The sequence below is a fragment of the Astatotilapia calliptera genome, chromosome 10, assembly GCF_900246225.1.
Source record: "Astatotilapia calliptera chromosome 10, fAstCal1.2, whole genome shotgun sequence".
Classification (NCBI taxonomy): Eukaryota; Metazoa; Chordata; class Actinopteri; order Cichliformes; family Cichlidae; genus Astatotilapia; species Astatotilapia calliptera.
Window position 1 is genome coordinate 33,440,986 of NC_039311.1, and position 16,222 is coordinate 33,457,207.

Genomic DNA, 16,222 nt, shown 5'->3' on the forward strand with positions numbered 1-16,222 from the left:
TGCCTGCTGGTGGGTTTTTTTAGTCTGTGATTTAAATCTTTACTTTGAATTTGATGATGATGAAGAGGAAGACAACCCTGTTCTCAGTGGGTGATCTGATGATTAAAACCAGCAGACGATCATGTGACTGTATGGAACTACGTTTGCCCAAAGGAGGCGGGGTCATAATGTGATCGGTCACTTTGAATCCTTTGAAACAGAAGGATTCAAAGAGCTGACCTGAGGTCTGTGCCCTGAGGTCGATCAGGACATGAAGCGATTATATTAAGCAATTATAACTTACCAGATATTTAAAGCTGCATGTCTAACACATGCTTAACACACATGTGTAACTGCACCATGAGTGGATGCAGCGCTAAGCACAGGCCCTGTATTTCTCTGGTTTTATGATGTTCTCAGTGTTCAGGTGATAAATCAGCACATAACTGAGCAGCAGCAGAAATAACAGCTGCAGGTAAACAGCAGCGACCTGATTCATTTGGTCAGAGATTCATCCGAACAGTGAAGATCCTCTGAACGTCGAAGGTCAAAGGTGTTACGAAATCAGTTTTACCCCGGTTCTTTTATTCGTCGAAAGTTGTCATTTCACAAAACCTTTATTCATCTTCATTTAAGCATGCACTTCTAGAAGGGAAGACGAGGCCGGTGTGTCCCTCTGCAAAAATCTTCACTGCTTTGTCTGTGAAACACAGTTTTGTAGTGGCGACCCCATCATAAAAACCCCCCACGGTGTGCTGCAAACTCTGTGTCTATGTGCACGAGCACATGAATGCCTACATGTGCGCGTTCCCACGTGTCCCATGTGAGTGCTTGTGAGTGACTGTGTTCGCATACCTGTGTGTATGTGTGTGCACATGAGTGAGTGTGCGTGTGGATGTGTGTGCGTGACAGTTAAAACACTGGGTGTAGGTGACTCCCTAGGTCATAAAACCCATCTCCCTTCCAGACCACAGTTATCCAGTTACAAATGTTGAGACCCCCACCCAAACATCCTCTGGGGAATTTCCACTCAGCATTAACGCCTCTCTGTTTTACTTTCACAGTTCAAGTGGGGGAGGGGTCTCCTACAATCTACTCCTAAGTTCACGACACAGTGAGGCCTTTATTATATTAAGGGCAGTGTCTCTACAATAATTCTACATTCTATGTTAACACATTTCTAAACTCTAAAATCAGCTAAACACTCCTACAAAGGTCAGATAAGCTGCCGGTGTAAGATGAAGCTGAAAGAAACGCACATTTACCTGGACAGGTGAGTGACATCAGAGCCCCGACTGCATGAAACTTTCTGAGAGCCAGCCCACTTGTTCATGTATGTGTCACCTGTGTATCCTCGGACTGTGATGCCCACCCAGCCCACATCCTGGGCTTTCCACTTATGTCATGTGACCAGTTTACCACCTCCTTTCAATCAAAACCGCCGACACACCAACAAGAGGAGAGGTTAGCAAAATACTCTCCTTCTACTACTATTGTTACCATAGTAACTACATGTAGTGGTGTTTATTACATGGTTATTACCTGTGAAATTGTCTTTCTTTGAATGTGAGCTGCAGCGGACACCAGGACAGGTTCAGTGCTGCTGTTGGAGTACAAAGGTGAAGCAGAGGGAGGTTCAGACTGGATGAAGAGGAGGAGTAACGCCTGGTCTAGAAGAACACGACGAAGAGGAGGAAGACACAGGACTACCTGACGAGGAGATTGACTCGGGCGGGGCGGTGCTCGGTGGGCCAGCACGAACTGTGTGCATCATTTAGTTCCAGGATAACGTATCCAGCGTAGTATCACATTAGATTACTGTGTTGAGAGTATCCGGTACTTCAGTACTCGTGTGAGCCTGAAGTCCGAGAACACTGGAGTCCGATTAAGCACATGGATGATAAACTGAAGGTTTGGCAGCTGCTCCTCAGACCCCGCTGTCAACAACAAACACCACCTGCCAACACAAAGGTTTTCTTTGCCACGTCAGTACATGTGGTTGCCTCCACTGACCAGAATTATCAGCAGGACAACGATGGTAGGTTAGCAGGCAAAACCTCCTTGCCTACAAGTCTCTGCCCCCACTGCTGCTAATGGTCTGGGGCTGGATTGTCTGTGGAGTGACCAGAGACTGGTGCTGCAGTCGACTTGTGATTGGTTGGATCGGTTCCCACAGGAACTCACATAAGCTTTGATCTATATTTCACAGCCATCGATCTCAGAGTCTTCTAACAACTGGAACCACAGTGAAGGACCAAGTGTCACAGCCAATGAGGCGCCAGGAGAGGAGCATCAGTGATGGTGGAAGAACTACGTCTGTTCAGCTAAATATGCAGGTTAATATCGTCCTGGTAGCAAACAGCAGAAAACAAGAATAATGAAGATTTTTGTTTTTTCATCTAATTAAAGGTTTTTAATGACACCCTAACACGGGTGGGGAACTCCAGGCCTCGAGGGCCGGTGTCCTGCAGGTTTTAGATGTGTCCTTGATCCAACACAGCTGATTTAAATGGATAAATGACCTCCTCAACATGTCTTGAAGTTCTCCAGAGGCCTGGTAATGTGATTCAGGTGTGTTGACCCAGGGTGAGATCTAAAACCTGCAGGACACCGACCCTCGAGGTCTGGAGTTCCCCACCTCTGCTCTAAAGCTGTAAAGTGGTCCAGTTTGATTTTCTAAATTCAGCTGTAATTTCAAACCAAAGTTGTCCTTTTGTTGTTGTCCACTATAGTCCTGTGTGTTTAAAAAATACATTATAAGTAGTTTTTAGGCTCAAAAAGAAATCACACACAAAAAAAAAGTGGAAGGTACTCTTCTTCTTTGGTTTCCAGGAGCTAATACCGCTGTTAGAGGCGGGGCTTGATGTCAGACAGGAAGTCACCTGCTGTCAGGATAATTAAGTCTAATCAGGTTATTGTGTCACAAACAGCTGATCCATCAGAGCGCTGACACTGAGGTCAGCGAGTGCTCTGTACCTGTCTTCATGACCTCAGTCTGTGGCCACGCCCCTCTGCAGGACATGTATAGGAATTTCTTTTATTTATGTATTAATCACATTACTTTATTGTATGATACCTTGGTGCCACTGGATTTTAGCATGTCTCACACTCATGCAGTTAGACAAATGGTGGGGGTGTAGTAAGGAAGTTGGTGGGAGCAGACGACTCCACAGAAAGAATCCTTTGTGTCTTCGAGGACTCTGGGAGGCAGCAAGGGAGTGTGACCCTTAAGGTGTGAAACAGCTGTGTACTGCATTTTGTTCCTGGAGAAGGTATTTAACTGAGCTCAAAGGAGCTTGCAAAGAAAAGCGTCTGGACTTCTTTAAGTTGCTTGAAGACGTTTCACCTCTCATCCGAGAAGCTTCTTCAGTTCTAAGGTCAAATGGTGGAGAGTCCCAGATATAAACCTAGTGGGAGTTTCCCCCCACAGAGGGACAAAAGGACCCCCTGATGATCCTCTAATCGCCTGAGCCAAGGTGGGAAACTGGGCATGGGTCCCAATCAGCCAGAGTTTCGGGTGAGTTCATTGTGAAACCTGGCCCCACCTTATCATGCGAATTCCTGAGGTCAGATGGCCCAGGTGAGTGGGCGTTAAGGCGTCTGGGAAGGGATCTCAAAACTGGATTATAGATGGCAGAGAGTTGGTGTCGTAAACCCCCGCCTCTGTTCAAAGATGGTCGCTCACAGTGGACATAGATGGCTTCTTTCACTCCTCTCAAACCATCTGTCCTCTCTGTCCAAAATGTGAACATTGGCATCCTCGAAAGAGTGACCTTTGACCTTTAGATGCAGATGGACTGCTGAGTCTTGTCCTGTGGAGGTGTGGATTATTGACCGCCTTACATATCACCGCCTTTACCCAGGGGATGCCATACCCTGCATTTACGGACTTCCTAAAATCCACAAGGAAGCTGTCCCACTCAGACCCATAGTCAGTAGCATAAACTCAGCCACTTACAACATTGCTAAAACACCTTGCTACCATCCTTGCACCTCTCGTGGGGAACACCCCACACCACATCAAGAACTCCACTGACTTCACCGACAAGGTCCAGAAACTTACCCTGGATCCAGATGAAACCATGGTGTCCTTTGATGTAGTCTCTCTCTTCACCTGCATACCCACCACGGAGGCCGTGGAGACTGTCAGAAAACGACTACAAGAAGACAGCTCGTTGGAAGACAGGACCAACTTCACACCCGATCAGATCTGCACACTGTTAGACCTCTGCCTCACCACTACATACTTCAAATACAACGAAAGCTTCTACAGACAAAAACATGGCTGTGCCATGGGCTCCCCCGTGTCACCTATTGTAGCCAACCTTTACATGGAGGAAGTGGAAAGGAAGGCTCTTGGCTCTTTCAAAGGAAGAGTACCCAGCCACTGGTACAGATATGTGGACGACACCTGGGTCAAAATCAAGACACAAGAAGTGGAATCCTTCACTGCGCACATTAACGCTGTGGATAAAAACATCAAGTTCACCAGGGAAGACACAAAGGACGACTGTTTGCCTTTCCTGGACTGCGCTGTGCACATTGAACAGAACGGCAACCTCAACATCGAAGTTTACCGGAAGCCCACACACACGGACCAGTACCTCCTCTTTGACTCCCATCACCCTCTGGAACACAAACTTGGAGTAATTAGGACCCTACACCACCGGGCAGAACATGTTCCCTCTAAGCCTGAAGGGGAAAAGAAGGAACACACACATGTAAAGGAAGCACTCAAAACGTGCGGCTATCCTAAATGGGCGTTCTTAAAGTCAGCAAAGAGGCACAGAAAAGAAGACCAGACACCAGCGAGGGAGGATAAGAAGGACAGACGCAACAACATTGTCATCCCCTATGTAGCCGGTGTATCAGAGAAACTTAGGAGAGTTTTCTCCAAGCACGACATCCCGGTGCATTTCAGACCCAGCAACACGCTCAGACACAAACTGGTTCACCCGAAAGATAAAACGCCAAAACACAGACTTAACAATGTGGTGTATGCTGTACAGTGCAGCGAGGAATGCTCAGACCTCTACATCAGAGAGACCAAACAGCCACTTCACAAGCGCATGGCACAACACAGAAGAGCCACCTCCACAGGACAAGACTCAGCAGTCCAGCTGCATCTAAAGGTCAAAGGTCACTCTTTCGAGCATTTTTGGACAGAGAGGACAGATGGTTTGAAAGAGGAGTGAAAGAAGCATCTATGTCCACTGTGAGCGACCATCTTTGAACAGAGGCGGGGTTTACGACACCAACTCTCTGCCATCTATAATCCAGTTTTGAGATCCCTCCCCAGACGCCTTAACGCCCACTCACATCCTGGGCCATCTGACCTCAGGAATTCGCATGATAAGGTGGGGCCAGGTTTCACAATGAACACACCCGAAACCCTGGCTGATTGTGACCCATGCCCAGTTTCCCACCTTGGCTCAGGCGATTAGAGGATCATCAGGGGGTCCTTTTGTCCCTCTGTGGGGGGAAACTCCCACTAGGTTTATATCTGGGACTCTCCACCATTTGACCCTAGAACTGAAGAAGCTTCTCGGATGAGAGGTGAAACGTCTTCAAGCAACTTAAAGAAGTCCAGACGCTTTTCTTTGCAAGCTCCTTTGACTACGATGACCTGGATGACTGAGAACCTTCACAGACGCATTTAACTGAGAGCCATGCTAGGCTCAGAGAGACTCTGCTGACCTGCCCTGCGGTCATGCAGGGACTTCATCAAGCTTGTTTTTTTCTGTTCTTTGTGTTTGATTAAAGAATGTTAGCTACTGCTCACCGCTCGTCTGCAGGCTTTATTTAAACGGAAAACTTCCACAACAGACAACAGCCTGTCTGCTTACTTTATTAATAAAGACTCACAGCTGGAACTGCTTCAGCACAGAGGAGGGCCTAATCCAGCTCAACACCGTCAGAGGTAACTGCGGTGACGCATAGAAGCTCCAAGTTAAGAGTTTCATCAGAGCAGCTTAAATCAGACAGAAAATGAATGGAGTCTGGTTGGAACAGATTACCTTTCAGAGGTTTTTTATTCCTCTTCATTAAGAGTCAATCACCAATCAATAACCAGTCCGTACTGGCTTCTTCATGATCAGTAACTAAACTGATCAGCAGACAGGTGAACCGCTGCTCTGTGGTGTGATGTCACAGCTGTGAGCAACGACATCACTGTGACATCATCACCTGTTGTTGTTGTTGTTGGGGTTCTGGATGAAGTTGATGGAGTAGGCGCCGCTGGCGGCGTCCTGGTTCACCTGGAAGTTGTTGGTGGAGAGTCCGAACGGCCGCAGGACCATGTTACCTAGGTCCTTCAGCTTACCTGTGGGTCAGAGGTCACAGAGATCACAGCTCCATTGTATGTCTAATGTATGGCTTTTATTGTGAAAGGACTCCAGGCCCTGAGCTATCAGGCTGCAGGCTTTTATTGTTTAAGTCGCATCTCTGTAATGTGAACAATCAGAGCCAACAGCTGATCAGAGTTCATGTCTGATCTGTGTGTGCCTTTAAAATCATGTGGATTGATCATGTGATTTCATTTCAGTCTTGTCACCGATTGGCTCCTCTCACCTGTCACAGGTGATGTTATGGCTGAAAAACACTGTCTCCACCTGAACAGGTACCAAGCTGCATGTCGCACCGACAGGTACGTACCAGACAATCATGGATGATTGATTAATGGTGTGTTCAGGTGCAATACGTACTAAGCATCTCCTCCTTCAGCTTCTCGTTCCTCTCCTGGATCTGTAGAGGCAGCCTCTGATAGAGACACACAGGTGGACACAGGGTGGGAGACACAGGTGGAGGGAGAGAGAGAGAGAGGTCAGCTGTGTAAGTCTGTTTTTCGTCCCTTTCACGCCTCCTTAGCGCTGACCCCTGACCTCAGAGGGGGCTGAACCTGAATAAGCACAGGAGGCCCTGGTAAACCCTACTGGTCGCTCTGCACGCCACTGTGACACCATCAGACTGGCACAGGAAGCTGCTGTAGTCGCCACGTTAGACGGAGGAGAAGAAGAAGTCAGAACTAGAAGCAAAGTTTGAAGATCTGAGACACTGTCGAGTGTTTGTTTCAACGATTTTTCCACAGACTGCTGCAGCAGCTCTGACCGTGTAGGAAACGAGGAGGCGTTTCTCTTTTACTGGCTGAGGTGTTTTTGCAGGAGGTGGCGCAGAGCCATTGCAGGGGGGGTCGTGGTATGAATGAAAACAAAACAAAACAAACAAAACAATGTTTGGACGCAGCGAGCATAATGAACATTGTTTTGATGGGGCTCCCACACAAACACAAAGCAGAGGATGAAGCATCACCAGATATGCTTCCAAACCAGCTTCCTTCCAGGCCAAAGACTAGAACGTGTGATGAAGCATATCTCGCTTTAATACAGATTTTACTTGCTGTCAAATCTTGTTTATTTTGGGTTGTTTTGTTTTGACCCGTTGTTTTCTGTCTATCACTGACAGTAAACTGCAATGAAGTTTGAAAACAAAATATGTGCGTGTGATAGGAGGATGTGTTTGTGCGGGGGGCCTAGCAAAAAAAGTTTGGGAACCACTGTTTTACTGAGTGAGGAAGCTCTGAGAGTTGTGACTGTCTTTAACAGGGACGGATCAGAGGTCATGCACGGATCAGAGGTCATGCACGGTGATGTAAACATGCCAGACTCAAGTAAAAGTGACCAGGTGCGCCTGCAGCCCCAGCGGATACACTCATCAAATAAACTGTGTTTGAGACGTGTAGCAGCTGCTTCAGTTTAACCAAAAGGCATTTCCAGTGGAAACTGGCCGACGTATCCCCACCATAACCATGTATAATATCCACAAAACTTAAAAAGCAAAGTCGAACTAAAACGTACTAAAAATGTCCTCTGTACCTCAAGATGGCGCTGGTGTACGTGGCTGCTCGTCTGTCGCTGTCAGTTTTGTTTGTTTTTATATTGCTCCTGTCGTGTGTTACTCAAGAAATCGGGTCATTACTGGTGTACGATCGCCAATCGCTTCTGAATCTCCGAAGTTCTGGACAAAATACTGTTAGATTTTCTAATGGAGGACAGAAGTCCTGGTTCCCGCTGCTGTCACAAATCCCAACTTGCCTATGCCCTGCTGTCATGCTACCTCCCCGGCGAAGCGTCGGGGTAGGCGCAGTGGTCGGCTGGTCAAACTCAAGATCTCTTTGGTGCACCATCTCACTACCGTCAAAGATTATTTCCTGGAGTTTTTGTGCACCAACGTTTCCTGGACCCCGTGGGTTCCTGCCTCATCCCTGTGGTCTGCCAGGATGATGCGCCGCTCCTCTGTGACCCCTGTCCTCCTCGGCTCAACGTGCGCCGGGCGAACCTCGACAATCTGAGGCCGCTGTGTCGGACTCCCTGTGCCGCTGGGGCTTTTACCTCATCCCCGGCGCCTGTCAGGATTGGGCTGGTAAACGCCAGATCACTCGTGAACAAATCTTTTATTCTGAATGAGTCCGTCATCTCCTGGAAATTGGACTTCATGTGTGTCACGGAGACTTGGCTTAACACTGGTGAGTCCAGTATTTTATCCGAACTTTTACCAGCGGGTTGTTCCTATTTTAACACACCAAGGACATCAGGGAGAGGAGGAGGTACGGCGGTTGTTTTTAAAAAGGATTTTAAATGTAAACAGTGTGTTTTACAGCCCTCGTCTTCCAGTTCTGAGCTCACGTGTTTTGAAGTTCTAACTCTGTGCTCTTTGCTGTTATTTATCGTCCCCCTAAATACAATAAGAATTTCATTAATGACTTTTCAGAATTTCTAGCTGGGATTATGCCCAACTATGATCATGTTCTTATTGTGGGAGATTTTAATATCCATGTCTGCTGTCCTGACAAACCTCTGGTGAAGGAGTTTTTAAGCCTCATTGACTCTTTTAATCTGGTCCAGTCCGTACCTGGTCCCACACATGAACACGGACACACACTAGACCTGGTCTTGTCACACAGTCTACCTGTGTCTAATGTGGAAGTGACTGACACTGCCTTCTCTGACCATATGGCTGTATCATTTGATGATGTGTTTTCACACACTACAGTTCAAACCAGCGCTCCTGTTCGCCGCTGTCAGATTATTAACCCTTCCACTGCTGCCCAGTTCTCCTCTGCTTTTAACCAGTTGTCTATCCCCGCCGATCATACTCCCTTGGACACAGAGAACCTCAGCTCCTGGTTTCAATCTTCTTGCCTAACCATTCTGGACTCTGTGGCACCATTAAAAACCAGGAAGCCCAAGGCTAAAACCGATCCTTGGTTTAATGACGCCACTCGGGCTGTGAGGAGGGAGTGTCGTAGAGCTGAACGCAGATGGAAGAGGGACAAACTGCAGGTGTCTCTGCAAATCCTAAAGGACTGCTGGCGCCTCTATCAGGATACGGTCAAAGAGGCTAAAAGAAAATACTTCTCTAAGATCATTTCCTCCAACAGTCACAATCCACGTGTTATTTAACTCTACTGACTCAGTCTTAAATGCTCCACAAAGTGGCTGCTTGGAGGCCTCTCATAAACTAATGATTTTATGTGTTTTTCATTGAGAAGGTTGCAGCCACGCGGGCACTCATGAGTCCGACCCCTCTGTCTCGATCCCTTGCTCTGCTGTTTTTAACCAGTTTGAGCCTGTGACTCTTTCTTATTTAGAGGATGTGGTCGGCCACCTGAGGCCCTCTGGTTCCCCAAATGATCCTGTCCCACCACAATTTTTTAAGGAGATTTTTCCTAGCATAGGCCAGGCTGTTCTTACTGTTATAAACAGCAGTTTAATATCTGGTGTAGCCCCTGCTCATTTTAAGCATGCAGTAGTACAACCCTTGCTTAAGAAACCTGCCCTGGACCACACTGTGTTGGCTAACTACAGGCCTCTCTCCAAGTTGTCTTTTATGTCTAAAATCTTAGAGAAAATTGTACACTGCCAATTGATGGATTTTTTAAAGGAGAATGGTGTCCTGGAGGTCTTCCAATCAGGTTTTAAAAACTTTCATAGCACGGAGTCAGCACTCTTAAAGGATTTTAATGATATCTTCCTTACCTGTGACTCTGGCAATCATGATGTTCTTGTCCTCCTTGACCTAACAGCTGCCTTTGACACTGTAGACCACCGCATTTTACTGACTCACTTGCACCATCTTGCAGACATTCGTGGTACTGCTTTGAAATGGTTTAGGTCTTATCTTTCTGACAGAACTATTAGTGTTAACTTTTCTCAATTTTAGGGCCTCTACTTTTTTCATTATATTTACAGCCCCTGGGAACCATCCTCAGAAGGCATGGAATATCCTTCCACTGCTATTAAGCCACTTCTAGCATCTCTAGAAGACATTAAATCTTGGATGTCCCTAAACTTTCTAAGATGTAATTCAAGCAAAACTGAGGTGATTCTGTTTGGTCCTAGTGGACCTTGTGAACCCTCCGCTATTGATTTGGGACCCCTGGCAGAGTATTTTAAATCTGTTGTTACTAACCTGGGTTTTAAGATGGACAGTGATTTTAAATTAGACAGTCAAATTAGGGCTATTGTCAAGTCCAGTTTTTATCATTTAAGGCGTTTGGCAAAGAGAAGACCTATTTTATCCAGGCTGCATTTTGAAACAGTAATCCATGCTTTTATTCCATCTCGTTTGGCTTACTGTAATGTGCTGTATTTTGGAGTTAGTCAGCGTCTTCTCTCTCGTCTGCAGCTGGTCCAAAATTCTGCTGCACGACTTTTAACCAGAACTCGTAAAAGAGAGCAAATAACTTCCATCCTGGCTTCACTCCATTGGCTGCCTGTATATCTTAGAGTTCATTTTAAAATTCTCATGTTTGTTTTTAAATGCTTAAACCAGGGCTGCCCAATCCCAGTCCTCGAGAGCTACTATCCTGCAGCTTTTAGATGCATCCCTACTCCAACACAGCTGAATCAAATGGTTTGATTACCTCTTCAGCATGCCATCATGTTTGGCAAAGGCCTGATAACAAGCCATTCATTTGATTCGGGTGTGTGGGAACAAGGATGCATCTAAAAGCTGCAGGACGGTAGCTCTCGAGGACCGGGATTGGGCACCCCTGGCTTAAACGGTCTTTCCCCAACTTACCTCTCTGAGCTTCTTCGTCCTTACCTACCCCCCAGGTCTGCTCCTGGAGGTACCCAGGTCCAAGAGGAAGCTCAGAGGGGGCGGGGCCTTCTCTGCCCCAGCACATTAGAGAGGCCCCCTCACTGTCCACTTTTAATGTAAAACCCGTTTTTACTTCTTGGCTTATGACACAGTCAGACCCTGATTTTATTGATTTAATTCTTATGTGATGATTTTATTGTTTTAAACGTTTTTATATTGTCATCCGATATATATCGTTATATCGAACAGCCCTACGGACTCGCGTACCTGAGAATTGAGAAAGGGCCATTGTACCGGTATTACCGTGAACTGTATAATATAGCCCAGTCCTAGCAGGGAGGCAGTTTATGTAAGGTGTGGTTACAGGGGGCGGGAGCCTGCAGTACAGGGAAGGCGATGTGACGCCATACATACGTACACATTTCTTTCTAAACACGACTGAATCCACAGAGGAACATCCTCACAAAAACAAGCTGAGTTAGAGAATGACTGATGGTGTCAAACAGATGGTGCAGGTGATTCCAGCTGTTCTCCCTCACAGCAGGTGTTTGATTTCACTTCCTGACAGCGCCCACATCGTCTGAGGCCTGCCCAGAGTCTGTGTGTTCTCCAAGCATCAAACCGGGGACCCTTCACATGTAAGAGTTAAGCTGTTAATCACCACAGGAAGTCTATAAGATCTGCACCAACACGAGCGCTCTTCTTCTACAGAGAAGTAACCTTAGCAGGGCTCTGAGAACACTCTGACCTGGCGCCGTCATGAACACACTACAGCAGTTACCATGGTGACCTGCCTACACGACAGACAAACTGCATCAGCCCACAGACATCCTTAGTTTGAGAACTTTCAGTGAATTTACATTCATCATGATTTCACCTACAGAGTACTCCATCAGCCGGTCATCTCTTTAACGGGTTCACTTCCTGTTTCTAAAACTCCGCTAACTGGCATCACAATTTAAAGACTGATAAATTATACAAATGAAATGGAGATTTCATGTAAACTCCAGCTTCTTTGGCTTTTAGCCCACATTTTAGGTTTTAACATTGAACAGAGCTTGCCTGGTTCTGCTTTGTCCCACAGTCAGTGAACTCACCATGGCCGCCTGCCTGGCAGCAACATTATTTGGGTCTCGTTCCAGAACCTTCTGGTAGTCCTCCAGAGCCTCGTCCAGCTTTTCTGTCTGCTCGTAAAGCTCCGCCCTCCTCAGCAGCGCCCGCAGGTAGTCAGGATCCAGCGCTATTGCTATGGGAACCACAAAGCCAATCAGTCAGTACAATGAATAATTATTACACAGCCGCTGCTACCCAGGAGGGGTGTGATGTCATCGCTCACCTCTGCTGCAGTCTGAGATCGCCTGCTCCTTCAGATCCTGACAGAGACACACACTGTAAGCACGCCGCTAACCTGTTAGCACGCAGCTAATGGCATTACTGATAACTGATCATTGCTAACATGCAGTGTTTTGCACGTTTCAAACTTTTGCTCTCATTGGTCGATCAGGAGGAAACGCCCACCTGCTGCAGCACGAACCTGGTGACTCGAGCAAACTGCAGTCGCAACATTAAATGTCCAGCGGCCTAATTTGGGGCTGTGTGATGCCCACGCACAGGGCATCACACAGGAAGTGACACAGGAAGTAGAAAACGTTAGGGGGGTACCCAAGTTTCAGAGGGAAACGAGCGATGTTTACAGCGTGTGGACGCTTCCTCCTGATTGGATGAGGTGTATCTGTGTGCAGAGCCACAAAAGGACTAACCAACACAAAGCTGTGTTAGAGGTGAAGCAGGTACTCATAGAACCAGACTTCTGTCACACCGACGGCTCTACATCCTTCATGTTAGCAACGATACTGGCATAGAGCTAGCGTGTTTATAGCATGTTACCAGGTGCAGCCTTGCGGCGGCTCTGTTGGAGAACAGCACAGCTCGCTCTCTGCTGAAACAGATGGGGCACACAGACAGCGCATCCGTGTAGTTTCGCCCCGCCTCCGCCCAGTCTGTGGGAACAACAAGCAAATGTTACACACAGAGCCCAGAGCAGGTCACCACGGTAACAGATCAACATGTATGACATCACCATTTCTGAAGACGGCTCAGTTTCCTGATGAGCAACAGTAATAAATAATATTGATTGCTCCAGCAGGTCAGACTGAAAGTGATCATGTGATCAAGTCTCTGTCATTCAGCTGCAAACACAGAGCACACACCTGAACACGTGTTCATCCAATCACATTCATTCACCCTAATCTGATTTCACGTCTCCTTCATCAGGCCGTGGGAGAGGAATCTTTCACGTTTCCATGGATACAGGTTAAAGTCTCACAGTGCAGGGGGCAGTGCTGAGCATGCTCAGACACAAAATCATTCACGGCAATCAAAATTTATTTTCCCGCCACAGATCACCAGATTCTGCTGGTCTGAGTCAGAGGTCGTTCAGGGTCAGAGGTCACACAGACTCTCACCTGTGGTTTAGGCGGCTCTCAGGGTTCGTGTTTGTGTGAGATGAGTCACATGATCCATACTGCCCTTTTTAAATGGGTCAGAAGCAGCCAGCCCCGCCCCTTTCATTTGACCGTGTACGGGAAACCCTGATAGTGTGACCTCTGACCCCTTGCAGTATGCAGGAGCTCCACAGTGCTGATCTCACAGACTCACCTCCCCTCTTAAAGTGGGCGTTTCCCGCCTCCTTCAGACTGATGCTCTGCTGCCGTCGACTCTGAAAAAGAAGAACTCTGATTTACCACCGTGTGCCAACACCTAAATGTCTCTCAATGCAGGTACTGGTCAGCAGGTATTACCTCCTTCTCCTCCTCGGTCAGCTCCTTTTCCACCTCCCTCAGGTAATCATCATCAAACTCTACGGCTGGGCTCACCTCCTCCTTCAGCTCCGTGTCAGAGTCATGCAGGGAGTCTCCATCTTGTTGCTCCTTCACCTCCTCCTCTTCCTTCACCCCGTCTACCCCCTCCTCCCCCTGCTCCACATCCTCTGTCTCCAGTGGAGCTTTCACCTCCTTCTCGTCCTCCTCTTCCTTCAGTCTGTCTCCCCGCTCCTCTCCCCGGTGTCCTTCTGCTGCCTCCCTCTCTGTGTCTCCTCGTTCAGTCTGTGTGTGTTTAAAATGAACGTCCTGCTGGCTCTCCTCTCCTCCTGCAGTGGGGTCAGGAGGCTCCAGCGTGTCCGGACAGTCATAGAAGTCCTCCTCGTGCTCCTCCTCCTCGGCCCTGCTGTGTCTCTGTATGCCTCCTCCGCTCATTCTGAAACTCTGAGCTAAAATAAAAATTTAACAAACTGATTAGAGGCCTGACCTTTGACGTCACACAGAGCCAGTGTTAGCCAGCTAGCTGCACTGAGCTAACAGCTTCAGTTCCTGCTGAGCCTCACTCTTCTTCTGTGGCGATCAGCTGATCAGCTATTGAAGGATCGGCGCGATTCGCGTCTGCGTCACTTCCTGTTGATCAGCCGGTATCGATCACTGGTCAGGTTTCTGTTTGTTTACTAAGGAGCTACATGCTAACAGCTAAGCTAACGGTCAGCTGGGACTCTACACGCACGTGTCAGTCGTAACTATGTCACGGCTCTGCCTGACGTCATCGAGGTGACAGTCCGTTGCATATCGATAACCACAGAAACGTTAAAATCAGCTGCTTTTCGGTCTCACCTGTAAACACCGGTGAATCTGCGCGACCACGCTCACTGACGTCATTTCCTATACGAGGAACGCTTCCGTTTCCTATTTAAAGTGTCCTGTAGGTACCGCCCCCTGCCGGAGGAGTAGTTTGGTCTTTTTTATTTTGATATGAACTTTATTTGACTATCCAGAGTTGGGACCAGGAAGCAGAGTTGCAGTCTTACACGCCTCTCTGCAGCTTCTCTCCTCCTGCTACCCCCCAAAAACCCATCTCCATAGAGACTGTGTCAGCTCCCAAACAGACAAAAACAAACTAAAAACCAGCAAAAAACAACTTAAACATAAAAATTCACAAAGAAAGAACAATACAGTATCCACATCTGAACCAAAGAGTAGAACAGTGAAATGTGGATTATTAAATATTAGGTCACAAATGTGTTTAAATCCTGCCTGTTGATTTAAACAGGCAGGAGAAGGTACAGAGGGTCGGAGTAAAAGAGGAGGACACTCTTCATGTCTGTCTCCACGTTGGTTGAGTGTGGAGTAAGTGCATATGAGAGCATGAGGGTGGGAATGGATGTTTGTGTCTGTGTGTGCCTGTATGTCTGTGTCTATATGTCAGGTTGGGTATCAGGCGCCACCTCTCTGGGGACATCTCGGGCCCTCCAAGGTTTGGAGGTTTATCTCCCCCCACCACCACTTCCCCTGCCAGTGGCGGACTCCCTCAGGTGTCGGTGCGTTGGTGGTTCTTTGTGTCCGGGGATGGGCGTCCAGGTACACACCGGCTCACTCCTTGGCGGCCGCTTATCGGGGCCTGGAGCCTGGGGCTCGCTCGGGCCACTTCGGAGGTGGGGTGCCCTCGGCCTCTCGGCCTGGGGCTCGGTCACTCAGGCACGGCTGGCTGCCGGCGGAGCTCACGGGCGCGTCACTGCAACTCCCCCTGGCTTCTGCTCCGCGGCTGCTGAGTGAGCCCTCATCTGGGACTCTCCTCAGCTCTTTCTGGGACAGTGGCGCGGCTGCCCCTCTGTTGGTCTTCCTTGGTCTCTTGTGTTCTGGGGGCCTCTGGATGTCTGGAGTCTTGATCTCCTCCATACCTGCTTCATGCCCTGGAGGACGGGGCTGTGGCCCCCCCACACCCTCTAGCACATCATCACATGAAGGAACCTTTTAAAAACAAGCGCGTCCATGCTCACAGGTGTACACACGGGTGATCACACCCACAAACTACACCCTTTTTGGCTCCTACCTCAAAGCACACTGTGTTCTGTTGATCTTATGTGCTGCACAATAATGTTTAATATTTAGTATTTACTGTCATATTCCCATATATCATTGTGATGTTGTTTATTCTATTACTCTTGTTCTCTTCTGCTTGTTTTCTTTTTCTTTCTCAGCAGGTGATCCAGGTGATCGATAGATGTATTTTTTTTTTCTGCTCGTTCTGTTGGTTTTTGTCTTTTGCCCTTCTCCCCCGTCCCTCTTCTCAGCTGTTTCTCTTTCCCCTCTTTCTTTCT

At 47.7% G+C, this 16,222-nt stretch overlaps 1 protein-coding gene across 3 annotated transcripts; it reads right to left on the reverse strand.

Moving 5' to 3' along the window:
- Window positions 1-5,764: 5,764 nt before the first annotated feature.
- On the reverse strand, window positions 5,765-14,819 carry ttc1 (tetratricopeptide repeat domain 1). Of its 3 annotated transcripts, XR_003273660.1 has the most exons (9): window positions 14,739-14,819; window positions 13,881-14,347; window positions 13,738-13,798; window positions 12,967-13,079; window positions 12,416-12,452; window positions 12,177-12,325; window positions 6,684-6,738; window positions 5,997-6,301; window positions 5,765-5,903 (listed from the first exon to the last, which is right to left on the reverse strand). XR_003273660.1 is itself a non-coding variant. In XM_026182597.1 (8 exons), exons 2-8 carry the CDS (start codon window positions 14,331-14,333, stop codon window positions 6,162-6,164), a joined length of 1,008 nt encoding a protein of 335 aa, XP_026038382.1. In that variant the 5' UTR covers window positions 14,334-14,347; window positions 14,739-14,819; the 3' UTR covers window positions 5,765-6,161. The 3 variants fall into 3 exon arrangements, 2 of the variants coding, with proteins under 2 accessions (XP_026038382.1, XP_026038384.1); XM_026182597.1 differs by having other exon boundaries at window positions 5,765-6,301; XM_026182599.1 differs by lacking the exon at window positions 14,739-14,819 and having other exon boundaries at window positions 5,765-6,301; window positions 13,881-14,732.
- Between the last annotated feature and the right edge of the window lie 1,403 nt (window positions 14,820-16,222).